We start from the raw sequence: 25,984 nt of genomic DNA, 5'->3' as shown, positions 1-25,984 counted from the left end.
TTTCTCCGTTGCGAGCGAAGTTGATCGCTGCAAGAATGGATGCCATGTGTGTAGAGGAGTTGTGAGCTGCTGAAGTAGAAGTTGAAGGAGATTCTATCCTTGCAATAGCAAGGCTATGATACATCTAATTTAGTGCCAATAACTAATGATATTCCCTCTTTCTTTCAAGCTTTCTCTTAATTCAAATTCAGTCAGTCACGTTAGACAAGCAGCAAATCAAGCAACACATAAGGTTGCAATTGAGGATAGTTTTATTAAGTGATTATATCTTTTTCTCTCTAACAGTGGTTTCTTCTTACTTGATTCCAATTTGAAAGTCCCAGCAGGTATTTTTAGAAGTTCAATTTTTTTTTTTTTTTTTAAATGTTCTATCATCATGTAAGTTGTATATATCAATCAACATTTTCATTAAAAAAAAAAAAAAAAAAAAAAAAAAAAAAAAAAAAAACCAACACAACTTGGAAGAGAGAGAAGGGAAAATAGGAACGAAATCACGGAGCAAATTGCGCGGCTCCTAATGATGAGTCAGACTCAATCGTACAGCTGAGACTGAGGGTCGGGAGGGCTGGGGCCCAGGAGATGCATGGGGGCCCAACCGTTGATTGTGATGGGACGCTCAGCTCAAAGAGGGCTTTGTTTAGCCAAAGCCAAACCAAACACACAGAAAGCGCGCATGCGCCGGGACCTTGTGTCTCTCACTCTGTCTATGCTCCCGCCACGCGCGTTTGCGGGGTTTTATTTACGCCGGAAGATGGGTTACTAGTGCGAGTTGTACTTTCGTCCAGGCACGTGGAACCAACGCGCTTTCCGATTTGGGCTTTAAGGTAAGTCTTTGGACTTTCTTCGAGGTGCATGCTGGCCCAATACCATGCGGTCGCACTCCATCCTTTTCTTTCCATCTTTTTCACCAACCTAACCTATCGTGTTGCCACTCGTGGGTGAAATGACCAGTTCCTTGTTGTATTTACCTCGTTTTCCTTTCAAGCAAAGTATCTCACGGTAAATTGGTAAATGACAAAATGTAAATTTACCTCATTCACGATGGATCGATAAGTTACGTGTCAACGACTGTGAATCGGTAATTTGATAAACCTTATGATATGAGATATTATGAAAGATCGTCAGTCCATATGCTTATCGACAAAATTTAAGATTTTCTCAATCCATAAATATTCATTTCCTTGCAGTTATTTTACACGCATGCATGCATGGAAGAAGTTGTGAAAGCGTGAAATCAAACACATTTGACGCTTAAGACAACTAGTAGTTTGTCACGTCAAAGCATGCATCATTTCACGTACGAAGCCATGGACCGCTAGCTAGATATAGATGTAGATATGCATGGCATTCTGACAGTATGTGTGTGTGTGTAGCATATTTAAAATCCAACAACAAGGCTAAGCCAGAGACAGAGAGAGAGAGGAGGATGTCTATGATTCTATGGGGTGGGTTAGGTGGGAGAACGTTACGAGTTTTCCTACAGTACAGTACTAGTGGATGGAATACATTGGTGCTTGAACGGTTAGATTTAATTCATCGGATAGATTGGTGCATTCCATACACTTTGCATTGTATAATTCAAAAAGTTACTTTGAAAGGGAACCTTTTATGCTGTCACAAAAAACGATGGGCTTGGCCTTAATACGATGAGAAGGACCTGAGACTGGTAAACTGGTAAGAGGATGGTTTTTATGCCAACCTTGGTGGTGGCACTGCATGGTTTGATGAGATATCAAACTGCTGTAAGAGGTTTGGAAGCATACGGGATTCGCATATATTTGTTGGTTGCACAGCTTTGTACTTTTCACGCCTCTTCCCGACAGCTTCTGGCTTTAGACATTGATCGCTGCCTTTGTAACTTTCTTGGTAAAAGGAAATGATAGGTTACATGTAAAAATACAGTCGACCCAGTTCCAAAGGTGGTTGCATTTCGTGTATGGAGACCAACAACCTTATTTTAATTGGTTTTGTATAATTATTTTTGTTTAGAAATTAAATATGCAGATGGTTAATATTATTAGGTGACACGAGAGTATGTGTATAAACATGAATTCGTTATGATATTATATGTAGAATATGAAATTTAGAAAATCGAATTCAAAATCAATTGATAATTTTTCGAGCGTGTTCATGGCGAAATATAAATATGAAGAGGAAAGGCAACAACTCAATTTGAAAGTGAGATATGCATGCTTTGTGTATGCCTAGCTTAGATTGGTGGTGGGTGAAATAAGTGAGAGGAAACAAATGCGAAAAGAAAGAGGGAAGCGAAATGTAAAGAGGTATTTATATATGTAACTTACTATGGTGGTTGAATTTCTTATTTGGTTTGAGAATTTCTCTGTTTCTTAACCTAACCAGGATCAACTGTATCGTGTCCAACCATGTCTGGAAATTCAATTGCTCTAGCACTTGAAAGTTATGGCCATGCTTCATGGTGGCTACCTCATTCAAGATATATAATTATAAGGGTTTTTATCACAAATGATCCTTGAAATTGACCAACACCATCAAATTGGTCACTGATATTGAAAATTAATCAATTTAGCTCCTGAAAATTGATGCCGCAAATTAATTGGTCATTTCGTTACAATTCTGTTAAATTTATGTTATGTGTTTATGTGTCACATAAATGGATCCCACAAGTCTAATTAAATATTACTATGAAATTAAATAATAAAAAAATAACTTGTTATGTAAAAATAAAAATAATTTTAAAAAAAAAAAAATTTCTCCTGTCGTCTTCGTCGAGCAGGCCTGGCTACCATGGCAGCCCTGCCCACCATGGCTCCATTTTTGGCACTCGATCCATTCATATATAATATACCACGATAGAAACCCAGTCGAACCAAACCATCTTCTTCGTTTTCGACTCCAGCGTTGCTGACACCCACCTTCTCCCCACCATGTCCTCTGATCTCCCGCCGCTCCCGAGGCCTAGGTTGACGGCCCCACACCAATCTTTCCGATGAGTAGCAGAAGATTTGGGCAAAAACCCTCCACACCTATGGAATTTTTTGCTTCGGTTGGTAGTGGGCAGGGCTGCCATGGCAGCCAAGCCTGCTCGAGGAAGACAACGGAAGAAAAAAAAAATATTTTTTTTAAATTTTTTATTTTGACATAAAAAAATATTATTTATTGTTATTTAAATATTTTTAATATAGATGGTAATATTTAATTAGATTTATGGGACTCACTTATGTGATACATAAGCGTACATAACAAAAATTTTAACGGAATGATCACATTGATTTACAACATCTATTTTCAGGGACTACATTAATTGATTTTTAATTTCAGGATCATTTATGATAAAATGCAAACTCATTACGAATCCGTTTGATAACTAAATAAAACTAAGAACCAAAAACTGAAAACCAGTTTTTGTTTTTATATTTACCTCTCAGCATTTGTTTTTAGAGTAATGTTAGGGAAATTTATTTTTGTAGACAAAATTTACAAACAAAATGATGTGTCACTAATAGGGATGAGCATAAACGTGTATCCACACTTAAGTCATAATTGAATAATCAACTTCCATGTCATTTAATTTACAAATTTAATCTTGCTAACATTACCCTTGTTTTTATCTTTACCATCATTTTCCATTCGTTATTTCTGTTAAAATTGCAAAGAGACGAGTCATGGTCCAATAACATCGATATTTCGTGAGCGTGAGAGAGGGATTGCGAGCGTGTTGGAGTGTTGTTTTAGGGCTGGCGTTGTGAGCCGCGTTGTAGCTTTTTTTTTTTACATTTGTGAGAGGCTCCTCCTAATCCGAAATGTTGGCTCCGGCACTGTTACTTTATGAAAAGATTAAATTCATCTTATGATGATTTAACAAAGCTCGTCGTGCAGAATGATGCTGTGGGCATGAATGACTAAAGTGACTACATTTTTTTCCATTGATCATGGAAAGATTAAAGAACCGAAAGAAGACACAGATGAAATGATGATCATGATGCATGGTTTCGATAAAACAAAAACACTTAATTCAGGATTCATAAATTGACAAATGTTGTTGGGCATGAATCATTAAGCGGTGAAGATCATGAGCACTAGATTTATAGGAAATTTATGTGATTGCAGATTATGTTAATTACTAGAATCACTGCTGTTTTAGTAGCTTTACGAGACACCTTAATTTCCTCAAATCATGTTTTTTCCTGCTTATTAATTAGGAAACTTTAACAAAAAGCTTTCGGTACTGTTTACTTTAACGAAAAACTATATTTTTACACTAAAAAGTTAATCATGGTACTATTCACTTTACTCTTTATTTTCTCTTTATCGTTAAAACTCAAAGTTTTCAAACCATTTTCATTAGTTTTTCTTATTAATTTTATATGATACATGATTAAGCATTGAAAGAAATCATGTGACGAGCTAGAAACACTAAGTATATGGATAATATATGCAGCTGAAAATAACTAAATAACCTCCGTGCAACTGGAAAATGACTTTTATGGTATAGTATACCGCTATAGTATCGTTATGTGTAAGTCTCTCTTTACATAAAACGTCACGATGACAATATATTCGTGTCATAGAAGTTACTCTCGTGCGTCATACTCATTATAATTGGAAAATCCAAAACAAATTTAGATTAACTGGTTCATGTTTTCGAAACATCAGTTGATGAGGTAAAAGAACCGAAAGCTAGGTTAACTAACACCAATATATTCGTTCTTAAAGGGAAGAACAGAAGTGATTGAAAGAGATCATATGAGATGAAAGAACCAAAATCAAAGAGCTGAAAGAACACCAGTAACCATGGTTTTATAGATTTGACATTATCTTGTTGCTTGTCGACCGATAAATTGGATGCTAATTAATCAGATTAAGACATATTAATGTTCTTGTTCATTGTTCGGCGGGGGAGTAAGACTAAAATTCTCTCCCCTCTTCCTTCCATCCCCTCCTCTTACATTTTCTTATTTTGTTTTTCTCTTGCTATAAAAAATTAATATAAGATATTGACGTAACTTAACCCGTTCAAATAAGAGAGGAGGGAAGGGGAAAGAATCCTACTCCGGAGAGTATGTAACCGTGTTTAACCTTACTGTCAAATGATGTGACATTGTCTGTACACATTTTCCTATAGGGATGTGATATCCACACACTCCATTTTACTTCTCACACATCTTTTTAATATTCGGCCGTCGGAAGAGATGAATTGAAGAAGATCAACGGACAGAAATTATCAAAGAGTGTGTGAGAAGTAAAATGAAATATGTGGATAGTACACCCATTTCCCATGATATCTTACCAAAAATATCTTCAACGGTTGGGAAGTTGTCGAGGGTGTGAACGTCGAAGTTCTGAACCACATTATGAATGTATAAATCCAGCAAAAGGTGTTTTAGGGTTTAGGGTTTACGTTCATCAGAACTGGGCTGGTTTCTTGATCGATTGCTGAAGCCCTTCTTGTGTCTGGTCTTAGCCCAACTAACACTAGTATTAGGGCCTTAGGTTATTAGGTAGAATCACTCAAGTAGAGCAATATAGGCCAATATTTGGAGAGATCAAATTATATCGTCCATCTAGCGGATCACCTCATTCTTACGACCGATATACAAACCAACTGATCCATCACGTGGTGCGAGCGTGCGTGACCAAGACTTACTCCAACGTTTAACCATTTGATAGCACAATTGGATACCAAGAACAAGAAGAGCAAACCAAATAGTTAATAACTTTAACCACATCAAGTGGTCCAGTGATAAGGACGCGGACTGCGGCTCCCTAATCAACTGATCCATCACGTGGTGAATAACCGTGGCTTGCCATCAGTTGTCCCCATTTTTCAGTGAAAAAAAAATGTTTATAACTTTATGTATGTGAAAGAAAAATGGGAGAGTAGTGTGGTTTGATTAACTTTCTTTTAGTAATTCTTGATTTTTCTTTCAGATTATATTCAAATTTTAAATGTTCAAAATCAATTATAAAAGGATCAAACATCCAACTTTGGCCAATTGATTTAATTCATATGTCATATCTGTCTTGTAAATCTCTAATGGTTGTTTAGACCAATCACGGAGGGCTTGTTCCTTACCTTATTTCCTAGCAAGCATTCCCATTCCTTCTAAAATTCTGTTTCTCTTTACTCCTCCACAGTTCCACTCTTTGTTTAATTAATTAATTAATTGGCGATTAACTATAATTAAACTCCTTTACCAGCCGTGTTCCCTCCAAAAACTTATGTTTCCCTCCCTCCACCCCTCTATCCCTGGCACACAGAAAACTTGACCTTTTCCATCACCATTTTCTCCATTCTCTTTTTTCCTGAAATTCTGTTGGATTCCCAGCACTTCACCCAAATAGCAACCAACACTTTTTATCTGGCTCCAACTCACCAACTCACTTCCAATCTCTCACAATTTTAAGCCCCAAAACCCGAAAATTAAAACCCATTAAAAAGTCCCAAACTTTCCCGGGAAAATTTCCCGCACAAACCCAGATTCCGCCTCCGGTGCTCCATCACCAAGCTCATCTTCTCCTGGATCGCAATCCTCCTCACCATCCTCTTCTTCTTCTTCTTCCTCAGAACCCCATCTTCCAACTCCACCGCCGTGTCCTCCCCAGCCTCCCCGCCTGGGAAAATGTTGTCGTCCAGTCTGCAAAACCCCTCGCCAACTCTACCACTGGCGCCACCGTGCTGATCTCCTCCGCTACAATGGGATCTTTGTGTTGGACGCAAATATAAACGACTCTGAGAAACTAGCGAAACTTTTCCGGTTGGTGAAATTCACCACCGTCGTCCACCTGGCTGCGCAGGTTGGCGTTCAGAAACGCAGCCTCGTACGTCCACAGCAACATCACCGGATTCTTGAAGGGTTTTTCGGTAGCGGCGGTCACGGCAGAGGAGCGCCAGTACCGGGGGAAGGTGGCGAGGCTGGCGCAGCTTAGGGTTTTCAACCTCAGGAACACGTTGTCTGTGCCGGTTAATGAGGTTGTGGGGATTTTGGAGAGGTTGCTTGGGGTGAAGGCAACGAAGATTGTGGTGCCGATGTCGAGAACTGGGGACGCTTTATTTACTCATATGCTAATGTAAGCTTGGCAAGGAGGAGCTAGACAAGAGTGCTTGATTAACCAGATGTTCGAAGATTAGATGTCTAATACAAAACCAAATCATCCAAAACTCCGAATGAGTACATTTATAAGTTCATGTGGAATATGTAATCAGGTAAATTATGCAGAGCTTATGTTTCCCTCCAAAAACTTATGTTTCCCTCCCTCCACCCCTCTATCCCTGGCACACAGAAAACTTGAGCTTTTCCATCACCATTTTCTCCAACCTCATAAGCAAACCCGAATTAAACCATGAAGTCAGGAGCCAAAAAGTCCCAAACTTTCCCGGTAAAATTTCCCGCACAAACCCAGATTCCGCCTCCGGTGCTCCATCACCAAGCTCATCTTCTCCTGGATCGCAATCCTCCTCACCATCCCCTTCTTCTTCCTCCTCAGAACCCCATCTTCCAACTCCAACCCCCGCGTCCTCCCCAGGCTCCCCGCCTGGGAAAACATCGTCGTCCAGTCCGCAAAACCCCTCGCCAACTCTACCACCGGCGCCGCCGTGCTGATCTCCTCCGCTACAATGGGATCTTTGTGTTGGACGCGAACATAAACGACTCCGAGAAACTCGCGAAACTTTTCCGGTTGGTGAAATTCACCACCGTCGTCCACCTGGCTGCGCAGGTTGGTGTTCAGAAACGCAGCCTCGTACGTCCACAGCAACATCACCGGATTCATGAAGGGTTTTTCAGCAGCAGCGGTCACGGCAGAGGAGCGCCGGTACCGGGGGAAGGTGGCGAGGCTGGCGCAGCTTAGGGTTTTCAACCTCAGGAACACGTTGTCTGTGCCGGTTAATGAGGTTGTGGGGATTTTGGAGAGGTTGCTTGGGGTGAAGGCAACGAAGATTGTGGTGCCGATGTCGAGAACTGGGGACGCTTTATTTACTCATATGCTAATGTAAGCTTGGCAAGGAGGAGCTAGACAAGAGTGCTTGATTAACCAGATGTTCGAAGATTAGATGTCTAATACAAAACCAAATCATCCAAAACTCCGAATGAGTACATTTATAAGTTCATGTGGAATATGTAATCAGGTAAATTATGCAGAGCTTATGATAATCTTGCTTCTTGGTAACGAGAACGAAGCGTGTCTTGATAATCTTGCTTCGTTCTCGCGACCAGAAAACGAGACTTGGATTATACAAATGGATAGACAAAGGAGGAACACAATGACACCCATTTGAAACACATTCGAACAGAATTGAGGCAAAATTTAGAAACAATTAGCATAAACACCAACCAAATTCAATTGAAGATTTCAATCTCTTAATTCTTTACCACCGCGTAATTGACATAAACATATAAATCGAAGGAAACAAAGCTCAAGCGTCTTGCAAAAAGTACTTCTATTAAATGATGAAATAGGCTCCGGTGTGCATATCCATACCAAAATCTCAGCTCAAGAAATTGCAAACGCTACAAAGTCTTTAAAACAAAAATTAAAATAGAACAGACAAGCTCATTATCCAAATAACTAGGAAAGCTACTCTGAAACGGGTAGACAGTTTAAGAGTCGGCGATAGTAACCTCCACTTCGACGCCAGGTTCAATTGTGATGGAAGTAATTTGCTTGACAACATCGGGTGAGCTGAACAGGTCGATAACCCTCTTGTGGACACGCAACTCAAATCTATCCCATGTGTTGGTACCTGAACATCACAAACCATAATTTGAAGTTAAACAAGCTGGAAAATGCAAATGAGAAAAACCATACTTCAAAAATGCAACATCCATAACGACATTATTCAACGATCCGTGAGTTAACTACAAATACAAATTTCAGACTGAAACATACCTTCACCGCAAGGGGACTTCCTGGTGGTAATGTTCAGAACCTTGGTTGGCATCCTAACGGGTCCCTTCACCCTCAGGCGCTTGTCCTTGGCACCACGAACCAGATCAGTGCAAACTGTAAATAAACTAGATGTCAAACCAACAGTCTAACAGGATACTCGGTATGCAAATCAAAACTCTTAATAGTCTAAACAAGCTTCAAACAGAAACAATGGATAAACCCATTTCTACGGCGTCGCACAACTAATCGATTCTAAATTGAAATTGAATAACCACTATGTTATGCTCAGAAAACCCAAAACATTCCGAGAAATTAAGCCGCCAATTCAGGCTGATCAACAAAGTATCGCACTGGTCACTCACGACACATACAAAATAAAATACCAAGCAACAAGCCAAAACTTTTCTATGAACTTCAATTTGCACTAATAAATTGGTTTTAGCTAGCAGAAATAAGGACAATTTCAAACGAACAATTACTCAAAAATTAATACGAAATACGACGAACTGGCAGAAATTAAATGCAAAACAATGAGCAAAAGGAGAGACCTTTCTCGAGATTCTTGACGTTCTTGGAGGAAAGAGTGATCCTGATCTTGTGGATCTGCTCCTGTGACTCCTCCAGTCCCGGCTTCGTTGGTTTCATCGCTGCGTACGCCATTTTTCTTCAATCTAACTCTTCGCTTTCCTACATAATCAAAACAATAACCAACAGATTAATAAAAAAATTTACAGCTAAATTATAAAAAAAATGGGGACTAAAAATTACTCGATTTCACTCACTCCTGCTGGAATGATTGAAACAAATAAACAGTGATAGTTAGAGAGAGAAATCAAGAGAGATAAAGCAAGATAGAGAGAGGAGAAGGGGGCGGACCTTGGTGGCTTCGGGGGTGAGGATGGCGCTGCGGGGCTGCGGGACGTCTCTCTGAGCGATGGGAGGAAGGAGGCAGTGTTTGTGAGAGATTATAAAGGGGGCATTAGGGTTTTTGCCATGTCTGACAGGAGGACGGGTCGGGTTGAAGACTTTTAAGGCGAGTGTCAAATCATATGAGATCGGCCCAAACTATATTTCTTGGTTGGCCCAAAGACATTTATAAAGGTTACCTAAAATAAAATGAGATATCATTTCATCGGTATATCAAGTTTGAAGAGTTTTCGTACTTCAATTATTATCTCGCCACTTGGTTTTAAAAGAAACTTACCTACAAGCAACACTCAAAGTCAATCTCGGACTTATGTGTTTTTTACTTTTTCACAACGTGACTGATTTAAGATATACCGCACTACATCCCTGGCGCATTAAGTTCTCGAGTTGAGCTCAAAGTGGCTTTAGTTTTGTTATGTTATTTTTAAATAAAAAACTTAGGGCTCTAAAAGTATGAGAAACAAGACATTTTAAATTGACAAAATCTACTTCAACAATGTCACTAGTTTAATCCCATGATTTATTAGATTTTTCTCAACTTGGCGTTTTATTTGACTTGGGTTTCTTAGAAAACCTGTAAATCAAGCGCAAAAATGTACCAAAGGAATCCATGGGTAATTTTCCATAAAGTTACCCCAAACACACACCAAAGAATACATAGAAGGGGATCAAGGTACTTTGTCACAAAATCCCTAGTCCTGTGATGTCACAGACTAACAGAGTTAGGACAATTTGTTTGCACATACAGCAAGATTCGAGCGCATAACAAGAAAGTGACACGGGTTAAGGCAGCACTTGAATGAGATGAAACTTGAAAGGAGAATGAATTTTAATGGCGGCCATTGTCGGTCTCATGCTCCATTTCTTCTGCATCCTCAAAGCGTTGATCGTTGATCTGAAGCTGCAACGGAGATGAAAATGCGATCAGTATAAAGGGACCAATTCTGTAGCAGTATTAACTGGATACTCAAAGGCTTACCTCAAGCACGGTACGAGCTAGGTCATGATCCCCGTTAGATTGACCAATTGAGTTTGAAGGATTTTGAAGAACAGGCCACTCAGAATCGTCCCCTGAAAATACCGCCACATTCAAAACAAAGACATCATACATAATAGAAGATTTTATATTAGATATATTGCCACATGACTTGAGATAAATGTTCCATGGTCCATTACATACCAACTGCCTCATCTTCCAACTGATCGGCACTAAAAATCCAATTATGCTCTTCTTCCCCTTCTGAAGATCAAAAGCATAACATTAGGGTGCAATGAAGCAAACATAACGAATATCATCCAAAAAAACAAAATAAGTAAAAGAAAAATAACCGGGGAATTGAAAAACCTGTACTAACCTTGAATTGGTTCTGGATTAAGCTCAGCACACTCGCAAAATACCTCAAACAGAGAATCCACTGCCACACAAAAAACAAGAAGCTAGTACCCTTCACCAGAGAAATTCTAACAAAATCAAGACAATAGAGAGAGAGATACACTGGTTAGGATCTGAAGGAACGAGCCTCATCTCTGTGACCTTGGATAAATCTAAGTCACCATTGCATTCTGAATCCGAACCATCAGACTCATCCTCGTCATCCTCAGTTTCAATCTATAATGTTCAAAACCTTAATCAGAAAACCAATGCACAAAAGAAACTGTGAAATTACATATTGAAGTTAATGACCGGTCAGGAGACATAGGGCCGATGTATGGTTAAAGACACAACCATGAATACAAAACTAAGCAAGCAAGTGATTCTTGTGTAATATATATCTCATTCGCACAATATGTAAAGAATGTTCTTAATGATTGCAGAATTGATCTCAGAACATCATTCTAAACTTATTCAGAGTTCATATAGCACAAGCAAAAAGAATTGATAAAGAAATCGAAAGAACAAATAAAGAGGTTAGTGTTCAGAGAACAAGATAAATTTCCCTTACAAACTGAGTTTCACACCACGCAAATAGGACGAAGTACACTTCCAACAAGATAAAAAGTCCATATTGCTGCTGGAGTGCATTGATAAATATGAAAACATGTACCTGAGTGTATAAACAAGGAGAGGTGTAGGCCTCTGGGTCTCTGGATACAGCGTGCAGTGATATAGACAAGAAGTCCACCGCATAACCTTTCGCCTTGTCAGTGTCACTCAACCAAATCACTTGCCTGCAGAATCCCAACTGTTCAAATGGATTCTAATTTATCTGTGGGAGCGGGGTGGGGGAATTTGACCAACCCTTTCAAATGGATTCAATCCCAGCAAACAGTTTAAATTAATGAAAGAGAAAATGACGTACTTGGTGGAGATATATAGAGTGCCAGGGAACTCAGAGGGCTGATTACCGAGGACAATAGAGACACCAGGCTGAACGTGCATCAGCTCCTCACCATTCACCGCATCCAGAACTGGTTCATCAACACCGTTTCTTTCAACTCGAGCAGTGAATTCTTTAATCCCTGCTACCATTTTGCTTGCTCACTCGGGTTTCTTCCTTTGCTTTTTCAAAACAAAAAATGATGTTCATAGACAGCACATGATCACTAAATTACTCCAATAAATTGTAATACACACACACACACACACACGCACGCACACATTGCATATATATTAACATCAATACTTACGAGCCACTAATTCATCACAAAGAAGCAATTAATCAACTTAAACAAACTAATCTGCAACCCATATGAGTCGTTCAAGTTAACCAATAAAATGGGAGCGCTCAAGCAAAGTAAAAAGGGGCAATTTGATTCTTATATTTTCCCACCAATTTTCTCAGAAACCAAACAGTAAAACTAACGGGAAAACCATCGAACCCCCAAGGATTGAATTTTATTCAAAATTATCGGAACAATGAACAATGAATGAACAGCAATACAAACCGATTTACAGAAATATAAAGCAAGATGAATTCAAAAAAAAAAAAAAAAAAACAAATCAGATGGGTGAGGATGATTTGGTACCTGGGAAGAGACACTGACTTCGGTTTCTTTGATTTTCTAGGGTTTTACTAATTTTTTTTCTTTCAGGGTTTAAAGCGCCAATTTTTTTTTCTCAACCCAAAAACCGCCACTTTTTCCACCGGTGCGGGCTTCTGGGTTCAAGCTGGTGTGTTGGACCGTTGAAAGCTGGCTCGGGCTAGTACTTATCGCGGCCCAACCCTTTTTTTGCTTCTGTTTTGTTTGATAATTCGGTCCTTTAATTTTTTTTTTTAATACATCGATATTTTTACACTTATGGAATGAGGAGTTCGGCTAAGCCATATAATGGTCAACCTAATTTGGTATCGAATTCTCCATCCACGAGATTCGAACCTAAAACGTCTCACTTCCAAGTAAAGAGGAATATCACCAGACCATAGTACTGAGTGACAATTCGGTCCTTTTATTAACTATATTTTATTTTCAACTAATATAAATTAGCACAAGTGAATTTGTAAAAAAAAAAAAACATGACTATCATACAATGTGTTAGATGTTGTCCAATATAATAGGTACAATTTCAACCTTTATAAGTTAACTACAAATCGATAAAAGACACTAACTCAAATTAATTGAAATAGTCAAGTTCAGGTTGAACTACGACGGGCTTCATTGCTTGGGTCATGTTTGTGTGGCAACAGGAAAGCTCATCATCTTCCTGGCATCTAACATGGAGGCTGGAGAGAACCGCTGGGGAAGGCGCACCAAATCAACAAAGCCGAAGGTATTGATACCTTGTTGGATAAAAAGAAGTCCAAAAAGTAAATTTAAGGGCCAGTTACGGCGATTAAAAAGCCACCCACGAATCGAAGCCATAAATTTTTTGTTGCAGAATTGTATGAAATTGTCATTCGGGTGTCTTAATTTTCACGTTTTCATGATTTGGGAAAATTGAATCATCTATCGTCAATTGAAACATATTTACAAAGAAGAATTATGTGGTAGATCAATTGACAAACTAGAGTTTTAATATGAATATTGACGTTCATGTGTTTGATAAGCCTCCTGCTTAGATTGGATCATCACTCATGGATGATATTGATAAAGTCTCTCAAACTCGTTTTGTTTCTTATTTTAAGTTAGCTTTGGATTGTATTCCCCGTTTATTTTCAAAAAAAAAAAAAAAAAAAAAATTATTATTATTATTATATCATCTGCCATCATTTAGCTTGTCTTACATAATTACAGAGAGACAAGAAATTGTGCTCAAAACTCATCATTTTTGTCTCCTTTTAAACAAAAGAATCATAACTCATTGAATCTGTATGCAGGTATCTAAAAGGCGACGACGCCATTTCAATTGAAAAATAATTGCAAGACAGAAATGGAATGAAAACTTCTTAGTTTAGTACCTTAACATAACTTTTTCTAAATAAATTTGAAAACTTTCCAATCTAATTTACCATCATCTCTATGACGGCATGAATTTGAAGCATATTATATTAGATTTAGAATAATAAAAGAAATTTTTTTGTGTTAATCTCTCGGTCGAGAATATGATGAATGTGAAACCTTTTTAAGATAAATTATGTATACACCGTCTTTATTCAAATGAATTCTTATTTTTTTGTAAAAATGAGAACTAGTTGTGGGGCTTATTATATATCAAACTTCAACGATCATAACTTTTTTTTTTATTCTTCATTCATAGATTGTCCTTGCTAAAAACTCAATTCAACATGAAACCATTTACTTATTTAATTGTCGTGATGAAATTTCAATATTTGTTAAAATATAGTGTTCGTCAATTTTTTGCACTTAATTAAATGCCTCAAATATTCTCAATTTGATTAATATATTGCAAATATAATCTATAAAGAACAACTTAAAAAATATAAAATAGACCGGAAAACTAATCTCTACTAATTAATAAAACACTCATTGTCAACCAAAATTATATGAAATTGCCAGTTTAACCCTCTAATTAAAACAAAACATGAATAAGAAATATGTAGTAGAAATGTAATTTCACACAACCAAATTTTATTGTTTTTTTTTTTCAAAGCCTCACCTGCATGTAATCGTAACATATCTCTAATTAAAAAAAAAAATTCTACTCACACATTTTATTTGTGCCCATATACTAGTTATTTTTTATATTTGCCTTGTTTATGGCCCTCTGGACGAAGAGTTGTGATTTAAATTTTTGAAAGTCGGGATACTATCATATAATATGTATATATATATATATATATATATATAGCTGGCTGGGCCATTGGCATATAAATGCCGTAAGAAAAACAGAAGCTCATCATTTCGACGTTGACCCATACATCTTCAAACATCCCGATTTCTTTGAAGTAACGTCCACACAAAGAAATGATTGACTTGATGAACAAACCCTAATCACCATTAAATAACCCTTTGCTGAATCCTTATGAATTTGATTAGGTATATAAGCTAAAGAAGATGGAGAAGTTGCATGCATGAATCAATATCGATACACGTCAAGACGCAAAACAAGTGCATCACTTAACCAAGTTTATATGACCGGAAGTCATAGGGACATTCTGTTGTATGGGTAAGTTTTTTTTTTGTGATTATATTGATTTAGCGTGAATTGTAGTGATTATATTGATTTAGCGTGAATTTGTATAAATACGAAAAGTAAAACTCTACACGGCTTCTACAGTCACAAGCATCATGTTATCTGTACACAAATTTGTTGTAAATATCACAAATGCAACAAGTCTACATGCGAGCATACACAGAAAGTACAACGCTATACGGCTATTATAATCACAAGCATCATGCTATCAGTACAAATTTGTTGTAAAGACTACAAACACAACAAGTTTACATGAAAACAAATAAAATTATCGCTAACAAGCTAACCACGTCAAAGCCATCACTTAACCAAGTAATGGTATGGGAATAGTCACTCCACAAATAGAAAAGAGATGAAAACTTGGCTTCTTGCATGCATGCTTAGTGCTTCCATGTATGAACTATTAAGAGATGCCTTGTCCCTCTGCAAAGGAACTTGGAAAAGTTTCATGATAAGGAGGATGATAAAAGTATAGTATATAGAGAAAGAGAATCAATCTTCCAAAGCACATTAAAAATAGCGCATTACTAAATAAATAAAAACAAATACTTCCCCCCCTTTACCATATGCATACATTGTCCACAAATTAATTTTTTTCGACAGCTCCAGCACCCCACTACTGCATCTGCATGCACCACACCAAGATTAATACCTAAAAAGCAGCACTGTAGAGATATTTTTTTGGTCGAAATCAGCACTGTGGGATGTATATAATAAGGAGAATGCATGCCGTGACAAACCTTCTTTTTTGGGTGAGTGTGTGCCGTGGCAGACCTTAATATATAGGGTTAAGATCCGGAAACACAGATAATTAATTTAATACATATTTTGACGTTTATTTTGTAAAACTAATTTCGTAATGTATTTAAAGAATCCGAACCGTCTCTTTTTCAATTTATCATTCATAGATCAATGACTATTATTTAATCCAACAATCTTTTAGATTCGGATTTATTTGATTTCTAGTATATATGATCTTAATTGAAGACCTAAAAAAAAAATCAAAATTAAATCAAGCCCGCAAAAAACAACTAAAATTACAGCAAACAAGATTAATTTTCTAACATGTGCCCCCCGATTCTGACCTATATATATATTATGTTGGGGTTTTCAAAATATTGGTTACTTATGCTAACTAAGGTAGCTAGTGTGGTCCTGTTTTCACAAACACCAATTGATCGGTTGCTTTCACCAAATTACAAGCAATGTGGTTTCTATTACAATCTCAAATATACATTGCCTTATTATCCAAGATATATCGTCCTCTCGTTTATTATGTGATTAGATTAAACGATAATTAGATATAATCACTTTAAAATATATTTTGTCCGCAAACAATTGAGGCTGGATTTTGTCATTAAACAAGTCTTTCCTTGCTGTTTGGTGTAGCTTTTCCACCGTTTAAAAAATCCATTTTTCATAGCAAAAGCAGTTCATGCGTACGTTTTTCCAAAAGAGCATTGTAGGGATTTTTCCAAGCCAATTTTGACTGTGCTAGTCTTAACAAAAGTGCTTTCGACTACTTTGGCAGAAGTTGAAATACAACTTTTAACCAAAGGGAACTAAAATTCCACCGATCTATGCTCGTTTAAATACCAAATATAATGCTAATTAACCAACTTAAGCATCTTAATTAGTTCTATAAGAACAAGTCCACCCGTTTTAAAAGGACAGAGACAAGGCAAGTGGAAAGGCATGTGAACTTTTCCAATGAGAAATGAGAAATGGTCCTTCCCTTCCACAGTACTGCATGGGGTGGCTTCTCCCTCTAGAATAAGGAGAGGAAACACACTATTATCACTCGATGAAGAGCAAACGAGAACCTTTCCTTTGGGGACCAATATATTATAGGGTACCCTATATCACATATTGGAGTTGGACCATCCTATTCCTATATATAATTTCCCTATGCCTCTCTTTTTTGGTACTATCATTCTCATATTATAACACTTTTAAGGGAAAAAAGGAGTTGGCGGTGAAGGCGTGAAAAGGAGCTTCAATGATAATGAAGCTCCGATCGCAAAAGCCATGGATTGCTGGTAGAGAAATGACAACGAGGATGATCGAAATAAAGGGCGGAGGAAAAGAACAAATTAGAGAGTTGAGTTAAAATGAGTGTCACTAAACTACAATACTAAGTGATAAATTTTTTATAGCATTAATCTTATAGTTAAACAAACTCTAATTTAGTTTATTTTTAAGAAAGTAGGTCTTTAAAGTGTGATGTATAAATTAGATGATTCTGATGGTCAAGCAAGCAACATCCACAATGAAAATGAGAGTTGTAAAAATAAAATGCAAAAAAATTCAAGTGAGAACTTCGCTATCCGAAAAACGTAAATGCGTTCGAAAATTCAAATGAAAAGGAAACAAATAAGAAAATAACAAAGGGCATACAAATTATTTTAGCTAAGACAAGAACTAATGGTCTTTGGACAGAAGACATGGCAGCAGTGTGGTGTCAGAATTTCTGGTACGGCAGGCACAGCCAAAGAGAGAAAGACAACCCTACCAAAAAAAAGAAGCAACCAATTATTCACTCTCCCAACCAACCCAGTCCCAGACATTAAATATGGCATTTTATTTGAATTTTGGGTATTCGTACACGGCTAGATCTATGAGCACCGGACACGTGGAGTTTCCAGGGTAGTTTGATAAGTTTGGACCAACTAGATTGGGGAAATTGCTGGGGGTTTACTATGCGGTTGCATGCAGTGGATTTTTACTATTTGAATTCGAACTGCGTACTTGGGCGAGGGAATCTCCGTTTCGAGTACGCCAGTCTCTTAACTGGTAAATCATGCCGTGGCTCACCACATATGGTCGACCGATTTCAGATCTCTTCCATCAAGACCATCCGATCAAGTGATCTAGATTTTTTAAATTTCATCAAATAGCAAAAAATTATTATAGTTTTCAAGAAGTTAAAACAGATGAGCCGTTGAAAGAAATTTGAAAGATCCGGATCACTTGATTTGGTAATTTTGATGAAAGAGATTCGAAAATGATCTCTTCTCGACTACGAACATACAACCCTAGTTATTTTACCCTTTTTTTCTTATATTTTTCACCCTTGATTAGGGTAAAATATATAAGAAAAAAGAGGTAAATGTTCAAGTGCAAGTTAGCGTCCAACAACAAAAAATAGCAATGTTGGTGTTCAATCTATAAATTTTAAGATCTATCAACATGTTATAACCCTATCATTTTCTGGGTTATTCGACATAATATTTAGAATTATGGTGTTAAATACAAATTTTGGAAGTGTTTTAGTTTTTTTAATAGTTGTAGTCCAACGTGTTTGGAAGTGTATTAGAGCAAGTTGACTCACGCATGAAGCTCACAACCATACGTGCTCCACATTATTCAGTTTGTATTGTCTATGTGTTAGACTTGAATGTTCTCACACGTGAGGGGCGTGTGAGAATACGAAGACAAATTCCTGCATTAGTGAAAGACCAAACTATGCAAAGGCTTATAGTCAATTGTTTTATGTAAAACCGCAACTTTCTTCAGACTAATGACCATGCCTTATGTGTAGTTCGATTCGCCTAATCCCTTATCATCCTTTTATTATTAAAAAAAGGTGATTTGCTATCCATCTATATTAGTGGTGGGATCTCTCGTACAATTTTGAGAGCATAAATGTGCTTAATTTGATCTCAACATAAAGAAATAATGAATTTTCACTCACTTAACACATTCATCATACAACTAATTATGTTAATGACTCACTTAGTTATAAATCCCCATTACTAAGCTCGATAAAGCATAAGTAATTTTGTCACTTTATTTTCTTCCCATGCACTTTTATTGTTTATTTATTTTTCTTTCTCTTAGTTTTGTGGTTCCTTGGTTCTCTAAAATCCATTTGCATAAGTTAAAACTTTGGGTTTTATGTCCCCAGATAAAAAATAAAGGGCAGGGTAGCTTTGTTAACTCTTCCCATGTCCTCTAAACCCAAAATGGTAATACTCCCATACAGCAACACCACACCGGCTCCTGTACTCCCTCAATCAACAAGTCAACCAATCCAACGGTCCAAACTAAGCCATTCTCTCTTCTATTTTCCTTTGTTTCTTATTCCTCTCACTCCTCACACAACTTTTAGCAGACTCCCGCTGAAGAAAGTTAACCACACCCTCTGTTACTTTTGACTCTTCTCACAGACAGTGATCACGTTCTCTTTGATATAGAGAGAGAAACTGAGGACAGAGAGAGAGAGGGAGAACTAGCTTGGTTCTTATAACAGAGAAGAAAACCACCATTTTCAACCCAAACCAAAACATGGGTTTTGCTGTTCTTCTCATCTCCTTCCTGATTTTCTTCACAAACCCCTTATGGGTTTGTGGAAACGCAGAGTTAAAAGCACTTTTGGACATGAAAGCGCTTTTGGACCCGCAAAGCTTGTATCTTTCTTCGTGGACCGTCAATGGCGACCCCTGCGGCGGGTCCTTTGAAGGAATAGGGTGCAATGAGGCGGGTCAAGTTGCTAACATTTCGCTGCAGGGAAAGGGGTTCACTGGGAAGCTATCTCCCTCCATTGCAGGGCTCAAGCATTTGACTGGCATTTACTTGCATTACAACTCTCTGCATGGAGAGATTCCCAGAGAGATTGCCAACTTGACGGAGCTGAGTGACTTATATTTGAATGTGAATAATCTCTCTGGAGTGATCCCTCCCGAGATCGGAAATATGAGCAACTTGCAAGGTTAGCTGAATTTTTTTCTGAAAAAGCTTTGATTTTTTTTGTGGGTTTTTGTTGTTTCATTTCAGTTAATCTGACTGATTTAGGGCTAGTTTTTGGACTGCCTCTGTAAGAATCACTTTTAGCAGAAGTACTTTTATTTTAAATATGGTGAAAATTTTATTGAAAATAAACACTAGGAAGTGCTTCCATGAAAAGCACTTGGATTGGAAGTGCTTCCTGGAAAAGAACTTGGAAGTGCTTCTTGAAGCTTGTCCAAAAAGTACTTTTACTACAACCCAGTTTCCATCAAATGTCATTGTAGGTGCTTTTTAGTTGTCAGAAAACAATTTTAGGTTTTCCAAGCAATCAATCCCAACAGACCTTTTAAGTACATAAATAGTGGGTCTGTTGAAAGATTTGAACTTTATTTTTGTATGTTTTGACTCTATTTTTGGTTATTCAAGTAGCTTTGATTTCATGTGATTCCTTATTTGCATAGATGAAAAAGCACTTATTGTGTTGGCTGATTTAAGTGCTTTCTGTTTCCCAAATGACTTGTTATTAAAGTTTCAAACTGTTAAATTTCCCCATTTGTATTGTATCAGTTGATGCTCTGCTTATTTAGGGTTTGTGTTTACTTTTCAGTTTTGCAACTTTGCTATAATCAGCTCACCGGAAGCATTCCCACGCAGCTGGGATCTTTGAAAAACCTGAGCGTTCTTGCTCTGCAATCTAACCACTTAACCGGCGCAATACCGGCAAGTTTGGGGGACTTAGAAATGTTGATGAGACTGGATTTGAGTGTCAATCATCTTTTCGGTTCTATTCCCACAAAACTTGCTGATGCCCCGGTGCTTGAAGTTCTAGACGTTCGGAATAATACTCTATCCGGCAATGTACCTCTTGGTAAGAACAGTCTAACATCTCAAATTCGACCTTTAGAAGAAGAAATTGCAGTAGCCATTACTCATGTTAAAATGTTGAAAAAGTAATAAAACCCTTGATCAATTTCAGCTTTGAAGAGACTTAATGAAGGATTCTCTTATGAAAACAATCTGGGATTATGTGGAGCTGGATTCATGTCCTTAACCGCCTGCACTACTTCCAGTCATCCCAACGCGAGTAGACCCGAACCCTTTGGAGCTGGCGTGCCAACAAGAGACTTCCCGGAAACTGCAAATGTGCCTTTGCCATGCAACCAAACTCATTGCTCCAATTTGTCAAAATCCCATCAAGCCTCTGTTGCTGTTGTTGTTGGTGTCATTGTAGTAACTATTGCATTATCAGGTGTGGTGTTTGTATTCTTTACCCAACACCGACGCAGGAAACAGAAGCTTGGTAACTCATTTGATATCGCTGATGGCCGTTTTAGTACTGACGAGGCCAAAGCCAATGGAGTTTACAGGAAGAATGGATCTCCTCTCATCAGCCTTGAGTATGCCAACGGCTGGGATCCTTTAGCTAATGGGAGGAATTTAAGTGCGTTTGCACAAGAAGTCTTCGGTGGCTTTAGATTCAATTTGGAAGAGGTGGAGACGGCTACTCAGTATTTCTCAGAGGTGAATTTATTGGGTAGGAGTAACTTCTCTGCAACATATAAAGGAATACTACGAGACGGGTCTGCTGTTGCCATTAAGAGCATTGGCAAATCATGCTGCAAGACCGAGGAATCTGAATTCTTGAAGGGATTGAACATGTTAACCTTGTTGAGGCACGAAAATTTGGTGAAGTTGAGAGGGTTTTGTTGCTCAAAGGGCCGGGGAGAATGCTTCCTCATTTATGACTTTGTTCCTAATGGAAATTTGCTGCAGTATCTTGATGTCAAGGACGGCGACAGCCATGTTCTTGAATGGACTACTAGGGTTTGTATTGTGAAGGGCATTGCTAAAGGTCAGTATATGTTCCCTTTTTAGCTGTTTTACATGGTGTCAATTTCTGATTTATCTGTACTGAGCTTTGTTCTGTTGGTCAGGTCTATCTTATTTACATGGATACAAGCCAAACAAACCTCCCCTTGTTCACCAAAACATCTCAGCTGAGAAGGTGCTGATCGACCAGCGATACAACCCCTTGCTTTCCGACTCTGGCCTGCACAAGCTTCTAACCAATGATGTTGTCTTCTCAGCACTCAAGGCCAGCGCTGCAATGGGATACCTAGCTCCCGAGTACACCACCACAGGACGGTTCACAGAGAAAAGTGACGTTTATGCATTTGGGGTGCTCATTCTCCAAATCCTATCAGGGAAGCGGAAAGTCACCAGTGCAATGCGCATTGGGGCTGAGTCAGGCAGGTTCCAAGATTTCATCGACCAAAACCTCAATGGAAGGTTCTTCGAATACGAAGCATCCAAGCTTGCAAAGACTGCTTTGCTTTGCACCCATGAGTCTGCGATTGAGAGACCTTCTATGGAAGAAGTTGTTCAGGAGTTGAGTAATTGTAGCAGTTGTGTCTGACTCCTGGGTGCTGTCTTTTTTGTTCAACCATTGCGTCAGGACTATTCAGATTGGTAATGGACGACTCATGGTTAGCTGAAAACTAACTGCTAACTTCGGATGTAATTCTAAGGATTTTTATGTTGTAATGTTGTGTCCTCTTTCTTGAGGACCAAGCTTCGTTGTGAATGTTGTTAGACCATTGTTTAATGTAGCCTACTACTGGCCTTTAGATGGTTTTTTATATTTCGACAACGTAAAATTCTAATCTAATCTTATTTTCGGGGAAGGGTATTTGAACTTGGGCGTAGCGGAGGGGGAGGCATACTACCCTTGCCAACTAGTTAAACCGGCATTTGTTGAGGTTGGATATTATGAGGGATTTTCTTATTAATCACATGTTTTTTAGTGCATATTTGTTTTTTGATTACTTTCATCGGCGGTGATCTATTGGCCTGCAAACCAAGACATCAGTTTGAAGGATCTCCTTGTCTCCAAATCATAGAGAAGTATGATTAGGCTTTTGTACTGATTAATTACCAGTTGTTCATAATTTAAGCTTTTGGTTCTCACCCTACACCCTGGTGTCTACAGAACTATATGGGCATCGGACAGAAGGTTGCTGTAGTTTTTGGGCTTGAAGAAGCTACCTAACCCATACAGTAATTCCACAGTTCAGCTCTCTTTTACTTGTAGGGGGAAGCCACCGAACCTTGTAGCATACGTGAGCATGTAACTAAGCAATCCATTAAATGATTGGTCGTAAAGAAGATAATTTAAATGGGTGAGAGATACATTATTGAATCTTGTGTTGAGGTCAAATTAAACACTCTCTAAGTTCTCATGTTATAAAAGAACATGAGTTGGCTAGCTGGGGGTGAAGTGAACGGCGAAACACGCCCTAAGTTCAATATTATGATTTCACCGTTCACTTCATGATCAAAAACCCTTTGACTACATAGTTAACATATATAAGTTAAAAACACTTGTAAAAATTTTAACGCGTTAATAATAAAATGCATTTCCAAAAAACTTTCACTTTCTAGAAAAGTAATCTGATCACTCTAAACATGTTTTCTCCGTAGTCTGTGAATGGTGAAAATTGACTTTTATGAAGTCTACTTGAGTTGGTTGTACTAGGCTAAGTCTATAAGCTTCTAAGTAACTAATTCGATAGATCACAATGTAAACAACAGAGCTTTCTCTCTCTAAATTTTCTTTTATACAGTGTCGTCCTTCATATGATTTCGTACCATCCTTGAGATTTTGAGAGTTCTATACGAAATTTATAAAAAGGCTTCTTCTTAAGATAGTTTAAAAAAAAGGTAAAACAATCTATTGACACTAGAAAACAGTCACTTAAATCAAAATAAAGTTTAGCACTCATTGATTGCAAGTTTTAAAATGTCATTATTAATAAGTAAAAAGAGCTACAAACATAACGTTCACTAAATAATCAAAAGCAGTTCAATCTTAAACAACCAAACATAAAAAAAAGAACTTCAAAACTTTAACTTTAATGTTTCACTTGAATAAATAACATTATTATAAATAAAATTGAAAAAAAAATTCCCTTTTTAAGGTGTTCACCTTATTATTGGCATCAAAATATCTCATTGTACTCCAAATTTTTATATTTAGAAAGGAAAAAGATTACGCTTATAAAGAGTGCATGATGATATTTTAAAGTGCTAATAAAAGCAATTTTTAAATATAGAACATCAATATACATAAATACTAGATGACAAAAATTTTGGGACCCCCTTCAAATTTAAGGCCTTGTGCGACTACAGGTTTTGCTCCTCCTCAACGCCCTCTCTGTGTGAATAGTTCAGAACTTCAAGAAATCAAATCGCAAAAATTGTTTATAAAATCAAAGTACTTGGTAGGCTGAATTACCGAATACAAACCTTATATTACGATAAACTTGTCACTTGCCAGGAGCTTTTTCTTTCAATTCTTCATAAACGTGACTCGATTCCGAGAAAACCATAAGATAATAAGGAGAACGTGCGACTAAGATTCGTAAGAATGTGATGAGAAATATGGATACACATGGAGGAAACAAAGTCTGCACGGGCTAACTGATAATTTCAAACTATTAATTCACGTGTTCAGAGAATGTGCTTTCTGCAGGTTCTGCACAACCTGCCTTAATTTTTCAAGATTTACAGCTTTAAATTTAATTAATCATCTTATATTTATAATCGTAATATATATAACTATTACATGTAACATCACTTGCTATACACATTTCAGATATTACATACATATAAGAACCTTCAAAACTCCAAAAATAACTAATAATATCTAATCTAATTTGCTTCATTTGGTTTTTAGAGAAGCAATATTAATAGAAGGAAACCTTAATTATCCTCTTAATTAATTAACCCTAAGCTGAAATCCCTTTCCCATGTGGAATCGATGATCTAACCCTAAACACATGCTCTTCACCGGTGCATTTATCAACCCTCACAACCCAATGACTCTTTTTTCCAATCATTTTTGCAGTATCATTTTCTGCTGCTATTCTTGTAACTAGCAACCCTCCTCCGATAGGCAAAAACTGAGTCCTCGATCCACCGGACCGCCACGATCCTTTTCCGAAAGCGTTATGCCCCACAACAGTAGCTCCGTTGTGCTTCCTCCCCACCTGTACCGCTCTAAGAACTGCCTCGTGGTTCTTGAGGTTGCAATCGATGAGCACGAAATCCGCCTCCTTGTAGTAATTTAAAAGAAGATTTTGAGCTTCTCCAATAACAAACTCAATGTGACAAACGTTGACGCCAAGGACTTTTTCAGACAAGTGTAATTCTTCGTCACTGCGAAGAATGCATACAACTCTGCCGCCAGTTTGCTGAGCAGCGGCAGCTAGGGCTAGGGTTTTGGAGTCGGCAGCTCCAGCGCATGCAACAACCATTAGCTGTGCGTTATTGCCTGCTGCTAGGGCTGAAATGAACTCGATCACATCTGGCTCGTTTGCCTTCTGACCCTGAATTAAAAACACAAGAAAAAACCAGTTAGAAGTGATGGTATTAAACAGAAAAATCTGACATAAAAGTTTTAAAAACTGTAGAAAAAAAGCGTTTGGAAAATAATGTAAAAGAAGACTCACCATTTTGAGGGTATTGAGGTAGGCTTTTGTGGCATTCTCAGCAGACCAGCAAGCCATGTTGCTCTTTGTATGTGTAGTTGTGAGTAAAGCTCTAGATCTTCTTTTCTCTCAAATCCCAACGTTTTAGCTTCAAGTTTGCTGGGGATAAAATATGGAAGGCTGACATATATATAGGGGGCACTGTGGCAATCCAACTGGCCATGTTCGAAAATGTTTATATAAAAAATTAACAAGTACCAACTAGGAAAGTAGGATTATATAATTATTGTCCTTTTAGTATTAGTTTGTCTGGAAAAACGATGGGCTAAACCGTGTTAGTTAAACCGTGTGTGTGTGTGTGTGTGTGTGTATGAGAGTGCTTATAACTTCACTGTAAGAGCTTGACTCTCATCGTTTTGTATAAACTTGATAAAAATTG

The 25,984-nt window shown here is 37.7% G+C and overlaps 4 protein-coding genes across 5 annotated transcripts; 1 reads left to right on the top strand and 3 right to left on the bottom strand.

The window, feature by feature from the left end:
* Nucleotides 1–8,402: 8,402 nt before the first annotated feature.
* Nucleotides 8,403–9,903, bottom strand: LOC103963423 (40S ribosomal protein S20-2). The gene is made up of 4 exons (XM_048590753.1): nt 9,745–9,903; nt 9,417–9,555; nt 8,869–8,982; nt 8,403–8,722 (listed from the first exon to the last, which is right to left on the bottom strand). Exons 2-4 carry the CDS (start codon nt 9,526–9,528, stop codon nt 8,580–8,582), a joined length of 369 nt encoding a protein of 122 aa, XP_048446710.1. The 5' UTR covers nt 9,529–9,555; nt 9,745–9,903; the 3' UTR covers nt 8,403–8,579.
* Nucleotides 9,904–10,389: 486 nt separating this feature from the next.
* On the bottom strand, nt 10,390–12,912 carry LOC103963424 (chloride conductance regulatory protein ICln). 2 transcript variants are annotated; one of them, XM_009376239.2, is made up of 8 exons: nt 12,763–12,912; nt 12,096–12,290; nt 11,841–11,964; nt 11,290–11,404; nt 11,151–11,210; nt 10,976–11,035; nt 10,775–10,866; nt 10,390–10,696 (listed from the first exon to the last, which is right to left on the bottom strand). In XM_009376239.2, the coding sequence occupies exons 2-8, from the start codon at nt 12,263–12,265 to the stop codon at nt 10,625–10,627; spliced, it is 693 nt and encodes a 230-aa protein (XP_009374514.2). In that variant the 5' UTR covers nt 12,266–12,290; nt 12,763–12,912; the 3' UTR covers nt 10,390–10,624. The 2 variants fall into 2 exon arrangements, with proteins under 2 accessions (XP_009374514.2, XP_009374515.2); XM_009376240.2 differs by having other exon boundaries at nt 12,096–12,295; nt 12,763–12,908.
* A 6,531-nt stretch (nt 12,913–19,443) lies between these two features.
* Nucleotides 19,444–22,694, top strand: LOC103963425 (leucine-rich repeat receptor-like serine/threonine-protein kinase At1g17230). Its single transcript, XM_009376242.3, has 4 exons — nt 19,444–20,039; nt 20,664–20,924; nt 21,033–21,908; nt 21,991–22,694. Exons 1-4 carry the CDS (start codon nt 19,616–19,618, stop codon nt 22,470–22,472), a joined length of 2,043 nt encoding a protein of 680 aa, XP_009374517.2. The 5' UTR covers nt 19,444–19,615; the 3' UTR covers nt 22,473–22,694.
* Nucleotides 22,695–24,713: 2,019 nt separating this feature from the next.
* Nucleotides 24,714–25,725, bottom strand: LOC103963426. Its single transcript, XM_009376243.3, has 2 exons — nt 25,567–25,725; nt 24,714–25,443 (listed from the first exon to the last, which is right to left on the bottom strand). The coding sequence occupies exons 1-2, from the start codon at nt 25,621–25,623 to the stop codon at nt 24,844–24,846; spliced, it is 657 nt and encodes a 218-aa protein (XP_009374518.2). The 5' UTR covers nt 25,624–25,725; the 3' UTR covers nt 24,714–24,843.
* Between the last annotated feature and the right edge of the window lie 259 nt (nt 25,726–25,984).

This window comes from the organism of the source record quoted next, unplaced genomic scaffold, assembly GCF_019419815.1.
Source record: "Pyrus x bretschneideri cultivar Hongxiangsu unplaced genomic scaffold, Pyrus_bretschneideri_v1 Contig32, whole genome shotgun sequence".
Taxonomy (NCBI): domain Eukaryota; kingdom Viridiplantae; phylum Streptophyta; class Magnoliopsida; order Rosales; family Rosaceae; genus Pyrus; species Pyrus x bretschneideri.
This window is presented reverse-complemented; position numbering and strand designations above follow the sequence as displayed.